Source organism: Cnephaeus nilssonii (genome assembly GCF_951640355.1).
Source record: "Cnephaeus nilssonii genome assembly, chromosome: 5".
Taxonomy (NCBI): Eukaryota; Metazoa; Chordata; class Mammalia; order Chiroptera; family Vespertilionidae; genus Cnephaeus; species Cnephaeus nilssonii.
The window spans coordinates 28,489,398-28,511,424 of NC_137076.1; the positions used below are offsets into that span (position 1 = coordinate 28,489,398).

The following is a 22,027-nucleotide window of genomic DNA, read 5'->3' on the forward strand; positions in this document are numbered from 1 at the left end:
CAAAAGGGTCTCAGGTTTGATTGCAGGTTCTATCTTGGCGCTGTCAGTGCGAGTGAGGGAGGCAGCCAATCAATGTCTCTCTCCCCTCCTGCCCTCCCTTCCCCTCTCTCTAAAAAATAAATGGGAAAAATATCCTTAGGTGACGATTAACAGCCCCCCACACCCAATTAAAGAACATAATGCCTAATGCCTGGCAGACAGGCCTTCAATGGTGTCCCTGAAACGTTTAATGTATCATTCTGCAAATGTATAGCATATACTCCACTTCTCATCTATTATGACATTTGAGGAATTGATGCACTCAGGGCACATTCTAGAGACCGAGTACCTACAGCATGTTCTTGAAGTTGCTCAGGAAGCTCTTTCATTTCTCCCTCTAGCTCTCTACTATCAGATAGAGACTCTGGGAGATTATCAGCATCATCGTCTTCCACACAATCTGCAACACTTCCATTATCGATTTCTGCTTCATCTAACACGCTGATATCCATCATGTCAATGTCCTGCAAGTTCTCCAAACTGGCTTCAACATCCTCCTGTGACATAACATAACACAGCCATCAACAAATGAACTGCTACTGGTCCATCACTGAGCAGAATTACTGTCAATGCTACACATACCTGTCCATCCCCAGAATTTTCCTCCAGCCCATTATCTTCCACACCTTCTTCTTCTGGTTTACGTCCTAAAGAGATAATTGTCAAAGCAGATTAGTAACATGCATTTTCCAGAAGCAATATATATTTTTTGGAAATATTTTTATTGATTTCAGAGAGGAAGGGAGAGGGAAAGGGAGAGGGAGAGGGAGAGGGAGAGGAGAGAGAGAGAGAGAGAGAGAGAGAGAGAGAGAGAGAGAGAGAGAGAAACATCGATGATGAGAATCATTGATTGGCTGCCTCTTGCACACCACCTTCTGAGGATCAAGTCCACAACTCGGGCATGTGCCCTTGAATGGAATCGAACCTGGGACCCTTCAGTCTGCAGGTTGACACTCTATCCACTGAGCCAAACCAGCTAGGGCCAGAAGAAATAATTTTTGACTTTTATAGGCCCACAGCACTACAGAAATGGCCACCTAAAACACCCCCACTGTCATTTTGTAATCTTTTCACTTAATATGTTGTGAACATATTTCCATATTCTTTTGTTGTTAATCCTTACACGAAGATATTTTTCCATTGTTGTTGTTTTTCCCCCCCTGGAAAGTAGAACGAAAGGAGAGAGGGAAGAGTGGAAGGAAGGAGAGAGGGAGAGAGAGAAGTATCAATGTAAAACACATCAATTGGTTGCCTCCTGAACGTGCCCCGACTAACTGAGGCCAGGGATCGAACCTGCAACCTTTCAGTGTATGGGCTGACACTCTAACCATCAAACCACATGGACCAGGAAGTATTTCCATATTCTTTATTAGCATTGCATGGAGATATCATCATTTGTCTAATTCCTATGGCTGGAAATTTAAAAAAAGACTTATAAAGATGAATACTCTGGCGATTTTTATTTTTTTTTGGCATCTAGGCAATTATCCTCTTAGAACATGTTTCTAGAAATGGCACCCCCAGGACAAAGAGGATATGTATTTTTAAGGCTTTGATGAAAACAAACGAAAACACACACATTATTGCAATATCCCAGAAGGTAGTTATTTCAATTCACACAGTTTCATCCACAATGAATAAAAGTGCCAATCTTTCTGAATCTTTGTTAAAATCAGCCATTTTTCTTTATCCTTACCAATGTGCTAGGCAAAAAGGAATACTTGTAACCTGAATTTATCTGATTACTGCTTAGGTTGAAATATTGTTGTTGCTCAAATTGTAGTTTTATAACTCTCATTTACATCCTTTTGCCATTTAAAAATTTGTTCCACTTCTCATTTTATTTAATTAATTTATTATTTTTATTTTTTGGTTAATCCTCACTGGAGGATATTTTTCCATTGACTTTTAGAGAGTGGGAGGAAGGCGGGGGGGGGGGGGGGGGGAGAGGCAGAGAGAGAGAGAGAGACAGACAGACAGACAGACAGACAGACATCTGGTTACCTCCTGCATGAGCCCTGACCAGAGGCCGGGCCATGGAGGAGACTACAACCAAGGTACGTGCATGCCCTTGACCAGAATTGAACCTGGGACCCTTTGGTCTGCAGGCCAACGCTCAATCCATTGAACCCAACTGGCAAGGCTCTCCTCATTTTATTTTTAAAAATGCATTCTTACTGATTTCAGAGGAAGGGTGAGGGATAGATAGAAACACCAATGATGAGAGAGAATCACTGATCGGCTACCTCCTGCACACCTCATCATTGAGAATCAAGCCTGAAACATGGGCATGTGCTCTAACCAGGAATCGGACCTATAACCTCCTGGTTCATAGGTTGACGCTCAACCACTGAGCCACGCCGGTTGGGCCAGTTCTCATTTTATATTTGCACATCGCACACACAACAGATATTTTCTCACAGTCCTTCACCAATCTTTTATTTATGGGTTCTGGGTAAATTTCACTTTCATGTAGCCAAAGCCATTGAACAGTTTTTATGTGTAAACGGTTTTTTACTTTCATGTTTAAAAGCCCTTCTCCATACTAAGACTACATAAATACTCACCTGTATTTACATCTTTATTGGTTTTCAATTTAATACTTGACTCAGTTTTGTTCAGACTGAAACTATTTTCCAAATGACTGTCCTACTTGGAAACTAATTTTCCTACAACATTTAACTAATTTTTCCTCTCACCACTGATTTAAAATGTTGGTACAACTCGTTATTTTATTTTTATGTATGCCTGGGACTTTTTTTAAAAATATATATATACTTTATTGATTTTTTACAGAGAAGAAGGGAGAGGGAGCGAGTTAGGTACATGCCCTTGACCGGAATCAAACCTGGGACCCTTGAGTCCACAGGTTGACTTTTTATCCACTGAGCTAAACTGGTTAGGGCTGTCTGGGACTTTTTAAAGTTTCTATTCCCTTCCACTGATTTCTTACCAGCTTTAATTATGTGGTGTTATAATATTTTTTAAAATATAAAGTATTGGTATTAACTAGAAGAAAGGAAACTAAAGTGAATTGGAAGGAATGGCTTAACTTCAGGGGTTTCAAGAGGTTAGTAATTTAAGATTAAGAAAAAAATAAACATTAAGAAGCTAGAGCCCAGCCAGCATGGCTCAGTGGTTGAGTGTTTACCTACGAACCAGAAGGTCATGGTTTGATTCCCGGTCAGGGCACATGCCCAGGTTGTAGGCTCGATCCCCAGTGTGGGCTGTACAGAACGCAGCCAATCAATGATTCTCTTTCACCCTGATGTTTCTATCTCTCTCTGCCTTCCTCTCTGAAATCAATAAAAATATGTTAAAAGAAGGGGGGGAAAAAAAAGAAAGAAGCAGCTGGACACATTTTTGGCTTGCATTCACTTTTCAGACAACTTTAACACAGTACTTTAAAAAAAAAGGAAACAACTTACTCTAACTTCCCTTATCCAACCTTGTAATTTTTTTCTTTCTTTCTTAATCCTTACCCAAGGATATTTTTTCCATTGATTTATATTTATATTTATTTTTAAAATATATTTTATTAATTTTTTACAGAGAGGAAGGGAGAAGGATAGAGCGTTAGAAACATCGATGAGAGCGAAACATCGACCAGCTGCCTCCTGCACACTCCCCACTGGGGATGTGCCTGCAACCAAGGTACATGTCCTTGACCGGAATCCAACCTAGGACCCTTCAGTCCGCAGGCCGACGCTCTATCCACTGAGCCACTCCGGTTAGGGCGATTTATACTTATTTTTATTGTGAACTGTTTATAACAGTTCACAGAGGGCAGGACTGTTAGCACTTTCATCCGAACAGCAGTATATAGGTGGTTATTTAAAACTAGAGGCCCGGTGCACGAAATTCGTGCATGGGGGTAGGGGGGGTGTCCCTCAGCCCAGCTTGCACCCTCTCCAATCAGGGACCCCTCAAGGGATGTCCGACTGCCCGTTTAGGCCCGATCCCACCGGACATCCCTCTCACAATCCAGGACTGCTGGCTCCCAACTGCTCGCCTGCCTGCCTGCCTTCCTGATTGCCCCTAACCGCTTCTGCCTGCTAGCCTGATCACCCCCTAACCACTCCCATGCCAGCCTGGTTGATGTCTAACTGCTCCCCTGCCAGCCTGTTTGCCCCCAACTTCCCTCCTCTGCCGGCCTGGTCACCCCCAACTGCCCTCCTCTGCAGGGTTGATTGCTTCCAACTGCCTTCTCTTGCAGGCCTGGTCCCTCTCAACTGCCTTCCCTTGCAGGCCTGGTACCTCCCAACTGCCCTCCCCTGCTGGCCATCTGTGGTGGCCATCTTGTGTCCACATGGGGGCAGGATCTTTGACCACATAGGGGTAGCTAGCTTGATCTTGTGTGTTGGAGTGATGGTCAATCTGCATATTACTCTTTTATTAGATAGGATGAACAAAATAGATACAGGTAAATAATAACAGAAATGACAGACCTGAAGCAAAATGAAATTAGGCATAACAAAAATAAAAAATTTATGGGAAAAATAAATTTTTGGTCTCTAGAATTAGGTTAGCTAAAATTAAATCAATTCACTATTTTATTTTAAAATTTTTATTTTTCAATTACAGTTGACATGCCATATTATATTAGTTTCAGGTGTACCTGATTGACTATTCAATGTGAATGAAGCATAAAATCACACATATGAAATACATAAAATATACTCAAATGCAGAGTAGTGTAGTACTTTTTTGTGTCTTAGAGGTACTGCTAGAGATGCAGCTTCCTATAGTTCTTTATCTGCTCAGCTTCTGGAAGGATGTGGGAAAGGACGCTGATCTGCCATGCAAACTTAAGAAACCTCACTTCGCCCTAACTGGTTTGGCTCAGTGGATAGAGCGTCGGCCTGCGGACTCAAGGGTCCCAGGTTCGATTCTGGTCAAGGGCATGTACCTTGCTTGTGGGCACATCCCCAGTGGGGGGTGTGCAGGAGGCAGCTGATCGATGTTTCTCTCTCATCAATGTTTCTAACTCTCTCTCTCTCTCCCCCTTCCTCTCTGTAAAAAATCAAAAAACAAACAAACAAAAAACCCCAGGGACAGGAATTTTCTTGTAACATGTCACCTGATTTTTATTTAGGAACATAAGGGATCGTCACACTAACACTAGAATATATTATGTACAAATAGCCTTGGTGACTATTATGATATTCTTTTTAAAAAAACTGAATTTACTGAGGTGATACTGATTAATAAATTATAGGTTTCAGGTATACAATTTTATAATACCTCATCTGTACATTGTATTGTGTATTCACCACTCCAAGTCTCCTTCCATTTTATAATATTATTATAGCAAATCATGCTTTGGGCTTCAAAGGACATTAGGAACTCAACCTAGTTGTCTTTGCACATATGCTGGGAACACACAGCAGCAGCACTTCCCAGCTTTACTGGATTTGATAAAGCTGCTATCACTTTGGAATATGTATATGTTTGTTGTCCAGTTCTATTCTATTAGCTAGGCAAAGTCTGACTAGGCTACCACAAACTCGCCACCCTTTTTACTGTATTTCTCCCTTTCACAAGAAAGGTAGCAGATTTTTATCAAGCAGAATCAAAGGTTTCCACTCATAAGACCAACTTTTCTCCTGAGCAGCAGCCCAAATCTCTTCCAGGGTAGAGCTCTCCAGGTAAGACATGATTGGAAATGTGAAGAGAACAGGCTGTCTTATGAATGTTTAGTTTTCAATATAGAAAGCATATCCCCCCACTAGGAAGCTTCTCAACAATTACTATTTGGGAAAAGAGCCCTACTTTCCAAAGATGAAAAACTATGTATTTAAACCAACTTCAAATTAAGATAAATATCACTCCCTGGCAAAAACTCAAGCACTGCCTATCTTTACCCAACGAAAAGGACAGCCCTCAAATTCTTCCATAAAGTAAATGTCATCCTTGTTAGCAGCCTCCAAACTGTAAAAATCACTATTCTTGCCTCAGTAACCTGCTCCTGCCCCCACTTGCTTGGGATTCTACCTTCTCTTCTGGTTCAGCTTCTGATTATGTCTACATTCACCTCCCACTTCCACTGTGTGGCCTGAGGAATGGGTAGGCCACTGCTTATTTTTATCTGACTACACAACTATACAAATACAGTCATTAAAAGACTTACTTATTTCACTGTAAATTTTACTTCACTAATAAAAGACTCACCCTCTTAAAGATATTAAAAAAGTTAGTCTCCTTTTCCCCACTGTACTCCTAAGAAGTAATCATTGTTATCAGCTTTGTAGGTCTTTAAAACATTTTATTGTGCATTTACATACATATATAAATGGTAATAAACTTGTTATGTCATAGGATCATACTTTATATACTTGCTGTAAATTGCTTTTGTTACTCATTAACAGGCCATGGAATATTTTCTTGCACTATATAATGATACATCACCATCATTTATTCCACACTGTGGACACCTCCCACCAAGAGGCTTTATTAGTTTTTCACCTCCAACAACTGCCCATTTCCTCATACCCTTGGCCAAAGTGGGATATTAGGAACAGTGTAAATTTTTACCAGTGTGGCAGGCAAAAATGGTATCTCATTATTTTTATATTTTCCTTCAATTACTAGCAAGGTGGAATCTTTGTCATGTTTGTTTCTTTTATTTGTGAACTGGCAATTCAGTCTCTACTTTTTGTCACCTGGATTGCTCTATTTTCCTCATGAATTTGTAGGAATATTTAATGCTTTCTGGATATTTATATGCTGCAATATTTTTGCCCAGTCTCTTGTGTGTTTTAATTATTTACAGTGTATTTTATTTTAATTTCTTTAAAAAAATATTTTAAATATATTTTTATTAATTTCAGAGAAAGGGAGAGACAGAAACATCAGTGATGAGAAAATCATTGATTGGCTGGCTCCCACACATCCCCTACTGGGGACCAAGCCCGCAACCCAGGCATGTGCCCTGACTGGGAGTCGAACAGAACCATGACCTCCTGGTTCATAGATAGCTCATCCACTGAGCCACTCCAGCCAGGCTGTGGTGTCTTTTGTTGGTAGGCTTAAACTTTTTATATAACCAAATTTATTTTTCTTTGTAGCCTCTCAGTTTTAATTTCATTTAGAGCCTTCCTTATCTCTATATTATAAAAGTGCTATCCTAGCTGGAATTTCTATTTTGTTTGAAAAAAGAATAGTTTTCCCTATCAGCCAACTGTTCTATTATCATTTATTGAAAAATATATTAAAATATATTTTATATTAAAATTTTATATATTTTATATAAAAATACATTAAAATGAATAAATCCTCAAACTTTGTTTCCAATAGCCTACCACTAAAATTAGAGCAAGTCTGCACCAATGATTTTTCAAAATTCTAGTTATTCTTGTGCATTTTTTCAGATTTTTAGAACAAATTCCATAGTCTCTTTTTTTAGTTTACTTTGGGGGGAAACTTGACAACTTTTTGATACAAAGTCATCACATCAAGGAAAACCTCCTCAAAATTAGTCATGTAACAGGTCTTGAATAGTTCTTCTTTGTTTCACTTATTGTTTAGATTACTATATATATATTTTTATGTCCATCTGGCAATATCTTACTTAATAGTAAGTCTTTGACTTACAGATGCTATCACTGACATCTCAAAAACGAAAGTGAATCAAGTGACAAACAATTATATCTAGGCAGCAAGTTTGTCAGATGCACTGTTCATATTAGCCAGGGCTTAATTTTTTCACATTTAAGTTGTCATTGGCTTATATCTGATTGCTTTACCAGTAGTTAATTTCCTGAGGCATATTCAGCCCAACAGACCTTACAAATCCAGCATTGGCCTAGTTAGAACTGACATCCCAGTAGCAGAGTACCACTCTCCATAAAAAGGAACAAGAGTGCCTGGAAGAAATGGCTGATTGTCAGGGTGGGAGGGGAAAAGTACAAGAGAATGGAACACCCTCTCTTGTGCCAGAAAGTAAGAATTGCTCAAAGAATGACATGGACATGTCAAAAAGACAGGGGAACCAACCTGAAGAGCTCTCATTGAGATAATTTGAACTTAAATAATAAAATCTTATAACCTATTGAATAAAATAAGAATCTCTAAGTTCCTCTTGATAAATGGGGGAAAGGGCAAGTTATTCTTTATGGTACAAAACCAACTAACAGATGGAGAAGGAATAATAAAATTTAGAAAAATCACTACTAGGTAAGAATCAGTGGATACTAAAACTAGTGAAGGATGAACAGGATATTTACATAATTCTCGAAGTATTTTCCCTAGAGATATAATTAACTTTCAGGTGGAGAAATCTGACCAACACCATTTTAAATCAGTTACTTGAATGGGCTGCATGTGCCTCTGGAGAAGATACACTGAGAAGAGTAATACTTCCTGTGGTATTGCTGACAAATATATAATTTGAACCTAATCATAAGAACAGGCTCCAAAATAAGCTGTCTATATACTTAAAAAATGGCAATGCCATGAGTATAACGCAAGTCTCAGGAACTGTTCCGGATTAAAGGAAACCAAAAAGATATGACAACTGAATGAAATGCATTATCTTGGATTTTCCTTTTGAATTATGAAGAGCATTACCGGAAAAAAAGTCTAAATCTAAATAAGGTCTAAGCTTAGATAACAGCATTGTATCAAACTTAATTTCTTGATTTTGAGAACTAATGCCATGTAATGTCCTTGCTTTTAGGCAATACTGTATGTAGTATTTAAGGCAAAGGGGGCACATGCTTGCAACTTACTCTCAAATAGTTCAAAAAAACATATACATACATACATATATAAACCAACAAAAGACCCAGTAGCACAGTACAGGTAATAGCTTAAAAAGCAAATGTGCCCTGGCCGGTGCCCTGAGCAGTGGTTAGAGCATCAGCCTGTAAACCAAAGGGTCTCAGGCTCATTCCCTGGCCCTCCAGGTCCAGGAACATACAAGAGGCAACCAATTGATGTGCCTCTCTCACATTGATGTATATTTCCCCCCCCCCCCCCGCTCTCTCTAGAAATTAATGGGAAAAATAACCTCGGATGAAGATTAACAATAAATAAATAAATAAACAAATAAATAAAGTTAAAAGCAAATGTGCTGACTTTGCTTTTCCAGTTCCAACCAGATGGGAGATATTTGCAAACAGTAGCTCCAACAAAGGTTTAATTTCCAAAATATATAAAGAACTCATAGCCCTAGCTGGTTTGGCTCAGTGGATAGAGCATTGGCCTGCGGACCAAAGGGTCCCAGGTTCGATTCCGGTCAAGAGCACATGCCCGGGATTGCGGGCTCAATCCCCAGTAGGGGGCGTGCAGGAGGCAGTCAATCAATGATTCTCATCATTGATATCTCTATCTTTCTCTCTCCCTCTCCCTTCCTCTCTGAAATCAATAAAATATATATTTAAAAAAACAACTCATGAAACTCAACACCAAACCAACAAACAACCCAATCAAAAAGTGGGCAGAAGAAATGAAAATACACCTGTCCCAAGAAGACATACGAGCAGCCAACAAATATATGAAAAGATGTTCAACCTTACTGGCAATTAGGGAACTGCAAATAAAAACTACAATGAGATACCATCTCACACCTGTTAAGAGTGGCCATTGTCAACACAATAAGCAATAACAAGTATTGGAGAGGTTGTGGAAAAAAGGGAATCCTCATTCACTGCGGGTGGGAATGTAGACTGGTACAACCACTATGGAAAGCAGTCTGGTGATCCCTCAAAAAAATTGAGAATAGCGCTACCATACAACCCAGCAATCCGCCTCTCCTGGGTATATACCCCAAAACCTCGAAATCATGTATTGGCAAAGATACATGCACCCCTATATTCATTGCAACATTATTCATGGTGGCCAAAACATGGAAACGACCAGTATTCCACAATAGAGGACTGGGTAAAAAAGATGCAGTACATATACAGAATGGAATACTACTCAGCCACAAGAAAGGATGAAAGAGTACCATTTGCAACAACATGGATGGACCTTGAGAATATTATGCTAAGTGAAATGTCAGTCAGAAAAAGCTAAGAACCATATAATCTCACCCATATGTGGGTTATAAAATTGAAACTCGTGAACATGAACAACAGTGTGGCAGAGGGAAGGGGGTGGGGGAAGAAGGGGATCTTAATATATGGTGACAGGAGAAGGTTTGACTTTGGGTGGTGGACACACGGTGCCATATACAGATGTTGTAATATAGGAATCCACACCTGAAACTGTATGTTCACGTTGACCAATACCATTCCAATAAAATAAAAATTAATTAAAAAATAAATAGAAGATTCTGCTAAACAAATTATTGGTGTCAAACTACTTTGGAGGAATGCTGAGAGTACCTGAGATATGCTTTCAGGGATTCTAATTAAAATAACCAGCATGCTGATTTCAAACCATCTTGAATTTGTTCATCAAGAGGGTTAGACCGGTTTGGCTCAGTGGATAGAGTGTTGGCCTGTGGACTCAAGGGTCCCAGGTTCGATTCCAGTCAAGGGCATGTACCTTGGTTGTGGGCACATCCCCAGGAGGCGGGGGGTGCAGGAGGCAGCTGACTGATGTTTCTCTCTCATCAATGTTTCAAACTCTCTATATCCCTCTCCCTCCTCTCTGTAAAAAAAAAAAAAAAAATCAATAAAATATATTTTTTTTAAAAAAAGAGGGTTAGAAGAAAGAACTCTACAGTATTTTCAGTTAAATTCCCAATACAATCTAATAAGGTAGTTGAAATTTTCAACTACCTTATTAAATTGTATTGGGAGTTTAACTGAACTTGCCATATAAAATACTTTAGTAGAACTTGCCATCCTATCTAATAAAAGAGTAATATGCAAATTGACCATCACTCCAACACACAAGATGGCCACCCCTATGTGGTCAAAGATGGCTGCCCCCATGTGGACACAAGATGGCTACCCCAAGATGGCCGGCAGGAGAGGGCAGTTGTGGGTGATCAAGCCAGCAGGGGAGGGCAGTTGGGAGGGACCAGGCCTGCAAGGGAGGGCAGTTGGGGGCGATCAGGCCTGCAGGGGAAGGCAGTTGGGGAGGACCAGGCCTGCAAGGGAGGGCAGTTAGGGGGGACCCAGGCCTGCAGGGGAGGGCAGTTAGGGGTGACCAGGTTGGCAGGGAAGGGCAGTTGGGGGTGACTAGGCCTGCAGGGGAGGACAGCTGGGGAGAACCAGGCCTGCAGGGGAGGGCAGTTGGGGAGAACCAGGCCTGCAAGGGAGGGCAGTTAGGGGCGACCAGGCTGGCAAAGGAGGGCAGTTAGGGGTGATCAGGCCGGCAGGGGAGTGGTTAGGGGCAATCAGGCAGGCGAGCAGTTGGGAGCCAGCAGTCCTGGATTGTGAGAGGGATGTCCCAGATTGGAGAGGGTGCAGGCTGGGCTGAGGGACACACACCCCTATGCACGAATTTCGTGCACCAGGCCTCTAGTATAAAATATCACAATACGCCCTAACCGGTTTGGCTCTGTGGATAGAGCGTCGGCCTGTGGACTCAAGGGTCCCAGGTTCGATTCCAGTCAAGGGCATGTACCTTGGTTGCGGGCACATCCCCAGTAGGGGTGTGCAGGAGGCAGCTGATTGATGTTTCTCTCTCATTGATGTTTCTAACTCTCTCTTTCCCTTCCTCTCTGTAAAAAAACAATAAAAATATATTTAAAAAATATATACCACAATATTCTATAAAGCTCCAGATAAAACTAATTCTGCTGGGCAAAGAAACCAGACACAAAAGTGATTCTACTGAATGATTCTACTTTACATGAAGTTCCAGAGCAGGCAAAACTAAATATGGTGACAATAATCACAAAATTTTGTGGGGGACGTTGGAGGGGGAGTGTGACTGGGAAAGGGCAAGAAGAATCTGACAGAACTATTCCTTATTTTGATCCCTACCTACCTCAAAACATATGTGAAAATGAATTCCAAATGAATTAAAAATCCTAATGTAAAAATAAAACCATAACTATTAGCTGTACAATGTAGAATACTTTCTATATTTTAAAGAGAGGACCTTTTAAAAACACAACATAAAATCTAGAAAACATACAGAATAGGTTAACAGCACTGCCTAAATTAACAATTAAAACTTTAATGATCAAAACACCACAAACAAGTTAAGTAAAATGACAGACTGGGTAGGAAACAATTGCAACGTTTTATAGTCCTTAAAAGTCAACAAGACAAACAACCCAGTAGAAAAAATGGGCAAAGGGCATGGAAAGGCAATTTGGTAAATACAGATGGCCAATTATCAGAAACTGTCTAATCTGTGAAGAAATGCAAATGAAAACCTTACCTGTAGAGAAATGCAGATAAATACAACAAAATATCTTTCTTCTATAGAAGTGGCAAAAAAAAAAAAAGAAGATAATACTCAGTGTTAAGCGAGAGTTTAAAGAAATAGGCACACCCCCTCACAGTGTTAGGTGAGAGACTGACCATTACAGACTGTTGGAGTAACTATTATAAAATAAAATGCACATATCCTTTGACCATAAAATTTTACTTCTAATTATCTACACCAATAAAAGAGTAAGATGCAAATTGACTGTACCTTCACGACGCCCCCAGCCAATCAGGAATGAGTATGCAAATTAACCCAACAAGGATGGCGGGTTCATTTGCATATGCAGGTGCTGAGCAACCAGGGTGCTGAGCAACCAGGGGCGGGGCGGGACACTTGCATCGCCGCCATGGCGATGATGCAGGCGTTCCGCATGGCCCCAGTGGCTCTGGGCCTCTGGGCAGCGTGGGAAGGCGGAAAGGCAGCTCTAGGCTAGAGCGAAAAGGCGGCTGGCAGCCAGGGGAAGGAAGGCCCATTTTTGCACGAATCTTCATGCATCAGGCCTCTAGTCAAAATATATATCTTTAACCACAGAGGCATTTCTGGTTCATGGCAGCACTGAAAATTGGATATGCTGACTGAAAATTGGAAAATAATCTCAACAGTCTAGTACCAAGGAGACCGATGAGCTACATATTGTTGTACATCATATGAAAGATTACTATTAACCTTTTGCACTCGGATGTCGAGTGTGACTCGACACGGTTAGCATTAGAATAAAGAAATCGAGAAAAAAGCAAGCGAATGCAAAGCTATTTAAAAAGAATAAGGTCTTTTACTTGTAGAACTTGGAAATATGTCCTTAACATGTTAAGTGAAAAAAGCAAATCCTATCCTATACTATATACTGTATTTTCCGGCGTATAAGACGACTAGGCGTATAAGACAACCCCCAACTTTTCCAGTTAAAATATAGAGTTTGGGATATACCCGCCCTATAAGATGACACCCGGCGTATAAAATGACCCCCGACTTTTGAGAAGATTTTCCTGGGTTAAGAAGTTGTCTTATACGCTGGAAAATACGGTACTATAATAAAAGGGTAATATGCAAATTGACCCTAACAGCAGAATGACCAGGAACTACCGGTCACTATGATGCACACTGACCACCAGGGGGCAGATGCTCAATGCAGGAGCTGCCCCATAGGGGGTCAGTGCGCTTCCATAGGGGGAGCACCGCTCAGCCCAGAAGCTGGCTCAGTGGTGGGAGCTTCTTCTGCCTCCACAGCAGTGCTAAGGATGTCCAACTAAGAAAGCAGGTGGACACCCCCAAGGCCTCTTGGGCTGCCAGAGAGATGACTGCCAGCTTAGGCCTGATCCACCAGGAAGCGGGCCTAAGCCGTCAATCGGATATCCCCCAAAGGGTCCTGGACTACGAGAGGGTGCAGGCTAGGCTGAAGAACCTCCTCTCCGCCAAATGCATGAATTTTCATGCACTGAGCCTCTAGTTATAAAATATTTTGTATAGGAGCTAGCTGGTTTGGCTCAGTGGATAGAACATCAGCCTGCAGACTGAAGGGTCCTGGGTTTGATTCCAGCCAAGGGTACATGCCCGGGTTGTGGGCTCAATCCCCAGTAGGGGATGAGCAGGAGGCAGCCAATCAATGATTCTCTCTCATCACTGATGTTTCTCTCTCTCCCCCTCTCTGAAATCAATAAACATAAAATAACAAAATATATTGTATAGGACCTTTTTCTTATTAATCTTCACCCTAGGATATTTTTTCCATTGATTTTTAGAGAGAGTGGGAGGAAGGGAGGAAGAGGAGGGGAGGAGGGCGAGAGAAAGAGAGAGACAATGATGTGAATGAGACACATTGACTGGATGCCTCCACACACACCCGACCAGGGCTAGGGTTTGAACCTGCAACCCAGGTAAGTGCCTTTGACCGGGAATTGAACCCTCAACCCTTAGGTGTGTGGGCCTATGTTCTAAGCAATGAGTGATACTGGCCAGGGAAGGACCTATTTTTTTTTTTTAAAGCAAAGGAGAATAAATTTACATAGGTGTGTCTGCATCTTGATGTTTTTATTTTTAAACTAGTGGCCTGGTTGCATGAAATTTGTGCACGGAGGGGGCGGGGTGCTCCCTCAGCCCAGCCTGCACTTTCTCCAATTGGGGACCCCTTCGGGGACATCCCTCTCGCTATCTGGGACCGCTGGCTCCTAACTGCTCACCTGCCTGCCTGCCCCTAACTGCCCTTCCCTGCCTGCCTGATCGCCCCAATTGCCCTTCCCTGCCAGCCTGATCTCGCCCCTAACTTACCTCCCCTGCCAGCCTGATCTCACCTCCAACTGCCACGGTAACCCAGCACTGACTGCAGGACTGACTTGTGGTCGGTTCAGCCTTCAGTTGTTATGGACCCTGGGTTTTTATATGTATTAGGATGACTGCACACACACATAAAAGTCTTATAAAGCATGCCCAATCTTCTATTAGGTTTCCTCCTTACTGAGAAGAAACTTCTACATGTTAATGTTACTTAATGCCAAGTCTGTATTTTCAAAAAACCTTAGTACAATTTTTTTTTTGGGGGGGGGGGGGGTGGTTAATCCTCACCTGAGGATATTTTTCCTTGGATTTTTTTTGTTTTTTTGAAAGAGTGGAAGGGAGGGGGAGATACAGAGAGAGGGGAACATTGATGTGAAAGAGACACATCGATTAGTTGCCTTCCGCATTCACCCCAACCAAGGCCGGGGATGAGCCTGCAACTGAGGTATGTGCCCTTGACCCGAATTGAACGTGAGACCCTTCAATCCACAAGCTGATGCTCTATCCACTGACCCAAACTGTCTAGGGTAGTACAATTTTTTTTTTAATGGAAAAGGAAAGCAAAAAGAAGATTCAAAAGCTCACACTACAATTGTCTTTTTCTGATTTTCCAGTACACTTTCCCTTAGCAAAGACATTTACTTGGGCAAAGGCAAAAATACACAATGTATCATGGACCCAGAAGTGACTTCATTCCAAGGTGAGGTCACAACTACAGCTCTCCCACAGCTTACACCACACAGTGTGGCTGACATCGGTGCCTGCTTCTCGGACATTTCAAACCCAGTTCTTTCTTCATCACTGGCCAAGTAGTATGAATATTTAATTTTGATTTGGACCTGAGCAACAAAGCCTCCAAGGGACTATTCAGAACAGTCCAAATGCCCAATTTTAACGGATTCTTTCTTAAAACAGTCGTTGAATGTTACTAAATTACTGAGTAATTACCGAGGGGAAAGAAAAGCAAGGAAGATACAGCCCCTGCCCTCAACAATCTGGTTATAACCTGTTGCGAAATGACATAAGCAAGATATGAGGAACTAGGTCATGGCAGTGTAGAGGACCTAAGGAGTCGTGAGTTGCTATTGGTAGGATCAGAAGTTGTCTCTTGATGAACTAGGACATGAATACAGACAGATAAGGAAGAAGAGTGGGGAGAATACAGAAGGCCAAGAGAATGAACTACATTTTTTGCAGCCTGATGAAAGCCCAGAATGTAGTAGAGGAAGGTAGTGGGGGAGGAAGTGGGAAAGGGAGGTTTGGGTCAGATCGTGAGCATCATTAATGCTATGTGGAAAGTGGTTTTTATACAGCAGGTAGTTTTTTAAAGTAATATCTATAAAAGTGACAACTCTGTCTTGGCCAGGCAGCATTCAAAAGGGCAGTTAGTTTCTGCAAGTCACAGCAATAGTAGACTCAAGCCATCCTAAATACTCTTTTTTAAGGAAAGTGAAAAGCCCGGATAAGCAAAGGCTGCCGAGAAATCTAGAGGAAAGTGAGTAAAGGTGTAAATGCCCCTTCCACCCTCTGAATTCCCAAGTATCACAGAAATAAAATACAGTGATCTGTCCCAAATACAACCAAGTAAATGAGGCATATTAGCAAAGGAAGTAGTTTTGAGGACAGTGCAACATTAGCAGTGGTCATAAATTCCTTGATACCTTTGCTAGATCTCTTTGATGTCTTCTTGTTTCCTTCAGAGGTAATTTCAATTTCATCAGGATTACCCCCTTCATCTTCAATTGCCTAAAGGAAAGGTAAATGGGGAAAAAAAATTTCACCATGAAAGTCAACAGACTTGACTTTCACAGAAGCTCGGGGTCAATGATTTGGAAGTGCATCACCTCCACCCCTTCCATTCTTTCTCTTGCTCTACACATTGAAGCAAGGGCTCTGGAGTTAGATTCTAACAGTTCTAAGCTCTGTGGTCTTAAGGAGATTTACTTCATCACTGTTTTCTACTTCATAACGTGGGGTTACATAAAAATACAGCACTTACCTTAAAAGCTGTGTGAGAACTCTATCCCCCATGTAAAGCAAGCACTGAACAAACTATCGTCTTATTTTTAACATTACCACCACAATCTGGTTTATCCTATTCCCGGGCTCAATGGAACTAAAAAACGGAAAGGCACACTCTCCACTTTCCTATGATTTCACCCTGCAATGTGCTATTTGACCTCAGAAACCCCTCTCCATGCCACACCTGCACTCGACACTGTCTGTATAGAATACAATTCATTGGCCGAGTTCCTACTGTGTGTAGCACGGAACAAGACATGACATGTAGTACCTCATCTATGACTGACTCTAAAGGTCTTGCTCTCAGCCACTAGGCGACTCACCTCAAAGGATACAGAATTAGAAGAAGCTCTTGGCAAGCCCAGCCTCCCACCCGAAGTACGTGTCATTCACTTCAACAGCCCCACCCACACTCAGCAAATCAGTACTGAACATGTCAATGATGACATCCCTGAAAACTGGGCTTCAGGTTTTACTAATAACCCTTTCTCTTTTTACCGTACTATCCAGTGAGCATAATTTTCTTATAAATCCACTACAAATACTGCATTTTATTTGTAGACCGTTTCAGATTCTCAGGAGTTTCTAGCTTGCTATCTGAATTTAGAATGAGACTAGGGGGGTCCTGCACCTACCTAATCTGTATCAGGAGCAAAGAAAACCTCTCTCGTCTCCCTGAAGCCAGATCTAGAAAAAAATCAAAGTTCTGGCCTGGGATCAAGGGACAGACAACCAGAAAGCCCCTTACCCTCTTAGCTAGGGACAGACAATTCTGGACCACTAAGAGAATAGAGCTGTTCTAGACATGTCTTTTTCTTCATCTTATGAGGAGGTGTACATTTCTCCCTCACTCTCATTGGGGTGCAGTGTTTACAGGATCATCTCTATGGGGACTGAGAGCTCTGAGTCATCCTTATAGGCCGTGACAAATTAACATTGTTGTGTGTTCCCTCCATCTTTTCCTCTTTTGCCCTCCCAGGAAAAATAAACCAAGGAAGGGATACAAACTGGATGACAGAACTTGGAGAGAAAGAGAAGATCAGCAATAATTCCAGACTTGCTTGGGCATGGTAGACGAGTTCATAGGCTCACGGTATCTACTAGTACGTAGTGCCCATGTCCCTAAGAAACTGAAAGGAGGGAAAAGGTGGGATGGATTTGTCCCCTGAAAGATGACAGTGATGGAAGATGCAGTCTCAGCCACCAGCCTGACAGGAGGATTCAATACCATCTTATCAGCTCTGCAGGCTTGCAGACTGTCTGGGAGGAAAAAAGTATAAAATGCCCAATTTGGTGTTGTTGACAGGAGGCTCTGGTGGCTAAGAACATGGACTACATCTTCCCAAGTGCCAACCCTCACCACCCTTGTTGAGTCTTCTCCAGGTAAACATCTGGGTTAATGAACTGCCTGCCCTGAATAAAGGAATTTAGTATTCATAGTGAATAAAAGTTAAGGAAGTTAGTATCCATAGTTAAAGAATATAAGCTCTAGTTAGAAAGGCCCCAACTGGCTCTGGGCATGTCACCTCACCACTCTTGAGCCTGAGCTTCCTTATCTGGGAAAGTAAGAAAAATAGGAAAAATATCTACTTCCTCTCAACAGCAATCAAAATAAAAAACAAAACCCCAGCCCTAACCGGTTTGGCTCAGTGGATAGAACATTGGCCTGCGGACTGAAGGGTCCCAGGTTCGATTCCGGTCAAGGGCATGTACCTTGGTTTCGGCACATCCCCAGGAGGGGGTGTACAGGAGGCAGCTGATTGATGTTTCTCTCTCATCAATGTTTCTAACTCTCTCTCCCTTCCTCTCTGTAAAAAAATCAATAAAATATATTTTAAAAAATAAATAAAACCCCAATCCTTAGTTGTTTGGGAGTCAGGGTGGAATGAGTCACAAACCACACTATCTGCAGGGAATGGAGACAGGGGTGAAGGCTGAGAGGGTCTCAAGACAAGAGGAGCCTGGCCAGTGTTGCTCAGTGGTTGATGTTAACCTACGAACCAGGTCACCTGTTCAATTCCGGGTGGGGGCTGCTGGCTCCATCCCCATTAGGGGGCGTTCAGCAGGCAGCTGATCAATGATTCTCTTTCATCACTGATGTTTCTACTTCTCTCCCTCCCTCTCTGAAATCAATAAAAAATAAAAATAAATGACAAGAGCTAGGTGGGGAAAAGGTAAAAAAGAAAAAAAAATGAAGCCAACAAGAATAAGAAAAACGTAAGAGATGCAAACATTTTACTTAACTCCGTGTTTTTCACACCTATCCTTCAGTACCCCTTAAGGTAGGGATTACAGCCCCCATTTTGGAAATGACACAGAGAAAAAATGACTTGTGACAACGATCAGATCCCCAGTGTTTACATGCGCCAGGCAATATGCCAAGGCCTTTCAGGCAACCTCACTTAGTCCTAAAACAAAAGCACTATGTTTTCCTTCTTTTTACACAAGAAGCAGCAGGCTCAAGAGAGGAGTAAACGTCTTCCATGCAAAAGATCAAGCCACCGAAACCTGACAGAGCCCTAAGCCCAGTCGCACACTGCCTGCCTTTTGGGGTAAGCCGTCTCGGTGTCTTCCCCAAGTCTGTCTGTCTTACATTTCTGGTCACTATTGCAAACAACCCTTTCCCTCCCGTGTTATACCCCCGAGCTAGTGATGGCAAACCCCAAATTGGTTTTTTCCCTTTAAACATTTTCTTGACATGCTCACTTTATACATTAACCTCCTTATTCAAGGCTTGTTGGCCCTAATGGGACAATAAACATCTATCTTTGTCGAAAAGACTCCCGCGGCCAGCGAGGGCACAGGGACTCCAACGGCTTGGGTTCAAATCTCCGTCGCCTCCTCTCCCCGACCGTGTGACCTTGGCCGAGTCCCCTGCCTCCCCCAGGAAGTGAGGATTTCAGGATTCCCCATCCATTTTTGGGAAGCTGGAAAGAGACAATGAGAGGAAAGCCCGCAGCCAAGTGGTTGCTGCGGAAAACAAGCCGTCGGTCGATGTAACCCGCCACCTAGAGCTGCGCGGCTACCGCGGCTTCCCCCGGTCGCGTCAGATTTTCCTTTCCTCGCCCCATTGCGGCGCTAGGATTTGAACCTGGGCCTGGCTGGGCTCGCAGCTCCCGCTGGGGCCTAGGAGGAGCAGGGAGAAGCACGGAGCGCCAGGCCGCAAATGGGGCCGGAGGCGGGCCCCGAGACCAGACAAACTCTGTGGCGGCTGCGGAGGTCCCACGACCCAACTCTTGTCCAGGCAGAGGGCCCCGGCTCTACCTTTCTGAGCCTCTCCATCAGAACGCTCTTGTTGCCGCTCGAGTCCAGGTTCCGTTTCTTCAGCTCCGCCCGCAGATCGATCACCCGCAGGTCGCTGAGGCGCCGCGTCCCGGTCTCAGACGAGGCGGAGCTCAGAGCCGCAGCGCCCGCCGCACCCGAATCGCCTAGGCCTGAGAGAGTCTCCGCCATTCCAGGGACCCTGGCTCCGCCACCCACTTCACACAGAACCGGGCCTGGGTTCTCTCAGCTCCTAGCACAAAATGGCGCCGCCTGCCAGAGAACTGCTCCAGCGCCCCGGCTCGCCTTGCTTCTGCGCAGGCGCACCTGGCGCAGGCCCCGATACTCGGTAGCGTCTGCAAATGCGTGGGGAGAGCCTTAGGGGATGTGCGCAGGCGTGTTGCATCTCTCCAGCCTCCCGCTGCGAAAGGCCGGGACGCATGCGTGTTGTATATACGGCGCCTGCGCGTAGTTGGGAACGCGCGGTTGGTCGGCGCCCTAGCCCGTGGCGGCTAAGAACGCCTGCACTGCCGGAAAGCGGGGCGGGAGGAAGTGATTGCGTTTTCCTCTTAGGCGGCGCCATTTTGTGCTCAGAGCCGCTCCAGCCGCCGGCGGTGTGGGGAGTAGGTGCCGGAGACGGGAAACTCGGGATGGCGGAGACCCTGGCAGGCTCTGGCGACTCGGGTTCTGGCACGGCCGCTGTTGGTCCGGGCGCCTCGGAGGCGGGGACGCGGCGGCTCAGCGAACTGCGAGTGATCGATCTGCGGGCGGAGCTGAAGAAGCGAAACCTGGACACGGGAGGCAACAAGAGCGTCCTGATGGAGCGACTCAAGAAGGTGAGGTGGCTCGGGGCACGGGGCTGGCGCAGGAGGTCGGGGTGCGCCCCCGAGTGGACCTGTCACCGCGACTTCTGGACCCGGGCGTCTGCGGCCCGCCCCCCTCTTGGCCGACCCCCCGGCCTGAGCTGTCCGGGACGAGGGGGCCTGGCTGTGTGACCTTGGCCCGTTATCGTCCCTCTCTGTGCCTTGTTTCCTACCAGGTAGTCGCCTCAGGTGCGCTGACAGCCTGCCTTCTTAGACACTAGGGTGGCCCCTGACTCCTCCCAAGGCTCGAGTTTTAGATTGGGCTCTGTGACCTTGTACAAGTGCCTATGTCTCGGAGCCTCGATTTCCCTCCCTGGAGAACAGATGTCTGAAGGACCTTTGAGATCTTGCAGGAAAGGGAGCTGTGCTTGTACCTGCCCCAGCGCCTTTGCACTTACCGTACCCTCCGCCAGACTGCTCTTCTCCCAGGTCGCCTGGCTGACTCCTCGTCTTTTGGGTCTGTTTGCGATGTCACCTCCCTGATCACCCTGTCTAAATCACCTTCAGTAAAGTGCAGCTCCCCCTCCCTCACTTTCTCTTGTCCTCCTGTGTTTATTCCCCTCCACACAACGCGTAACACAAACTTGAATATGGAGGATTGTCGTGTCTCCAACCAGAACAAGCTTAAGGGTGGGGAACTTGTGAGTTTAGTGTGAGTGCCCAGTCTCGTGCCAGGCAGGAGGAAAGCACTGAGGCACCTTCCCCAACCCAATCTGTCTGTTCTCCCTCCCCGCACTACCCCAGGCCAAAGATGGCTTGGTGGACCACCACTCGGAGCCCATTGCTCATGTAGACCCAAGTACAAGCCTCTTGTTATTATTTGTTATATTGTTAACTTAAACTAGAAGGTTGGGCAGTTTCAAGGTTAGGGGCCAATTTGCAACTGGTCATTGACCCTGATTCTGAGCACCCTTTCACACACCCCTTTGTCTTAGGCGGGGAGGGGGGCGTGCAGAGAGAACCAAGTTGTGCTGGGTTCATCCTGAGCCTTGTGGGCTTGAAGCCCAGATAGCAGAAACAGACTTGCCCTTTGCAAGGAAGAGTTAGAAGTTGTTACTTAAAAACAACGTGTGCCCTGCAGCTCTTGATAATGTAAAAATCCATCTCTTCCTGACAGGCAGTTAAAGAAGAAGGGCAGGATCCTGATGAAATTGGCATCACATTGGAAGCCACAAACAAGAAGACAGCAAAGAGATGTGTTAAAGGTATCCACCTGTACTTACTGCTGCTTGAGA

General features: G+C 43.9%; 2 protein-coding genes across 3 annotated transcripts in view; one reads left to right on the forward strand and one right to left on the reverse strand.

Annotated features, from left to right (window-relative positions):
- SAFB (scaffold attachment factor B) overlaps positions 1-20,293 on the reverse strand; it is a 41,227-nt gene extending 20,934 nt beyond the window's left edge. The window contains exons 1-4 of one of the 2 annotated variants that reach the window (XM_079770104.1): positions 19,933-20,293; positions 16,308-16,392; positions 622-686; positions 333-536 (exon numbers count right to left, since the gene is read on the reverse strand). In XM_079770104.1, coding sequence (XP_079626230.1) covers positions 333-536; positions 622-686; positions 16,308-16,392; positions 19,933-20,121 — 543 coding nt within the window. In that variant the 5' untranslated portion in view covers positions 20,122-20,293. The remainder of the gene's footprint in view (positions 1-332; positions 537-621; positions 687-16,307; positions 16,393-19,932) is intronic. The other variant, XM_079770103.1, reaches the window with a different exon arrangement.
- Positions 20,294-20,494: 201 nt separating this feature from the next.
- SAFB2 (scaffold attachment factor B2) overlaps positions 20,495-22,027 on the forward strand; it is a 38,088-nt gene continuing 36,555 nt past the window's right edge. Inside the window, exons 1-2 of the mRNA XM_079770496.1 lie at positions 20,495-20,765; positions 21,910-21,997. Of these exons, the coding sequence (XP_079626622.1) occupies positions 20,580-20,765; positions 21,910-21,997 (274 nt within the window). The 5' untranslated portion in view covers positions 20,495-20,579. The remainder of the gene's footprint in view (positions 20,766-21,909; positions 21,998-22,027) is intronic.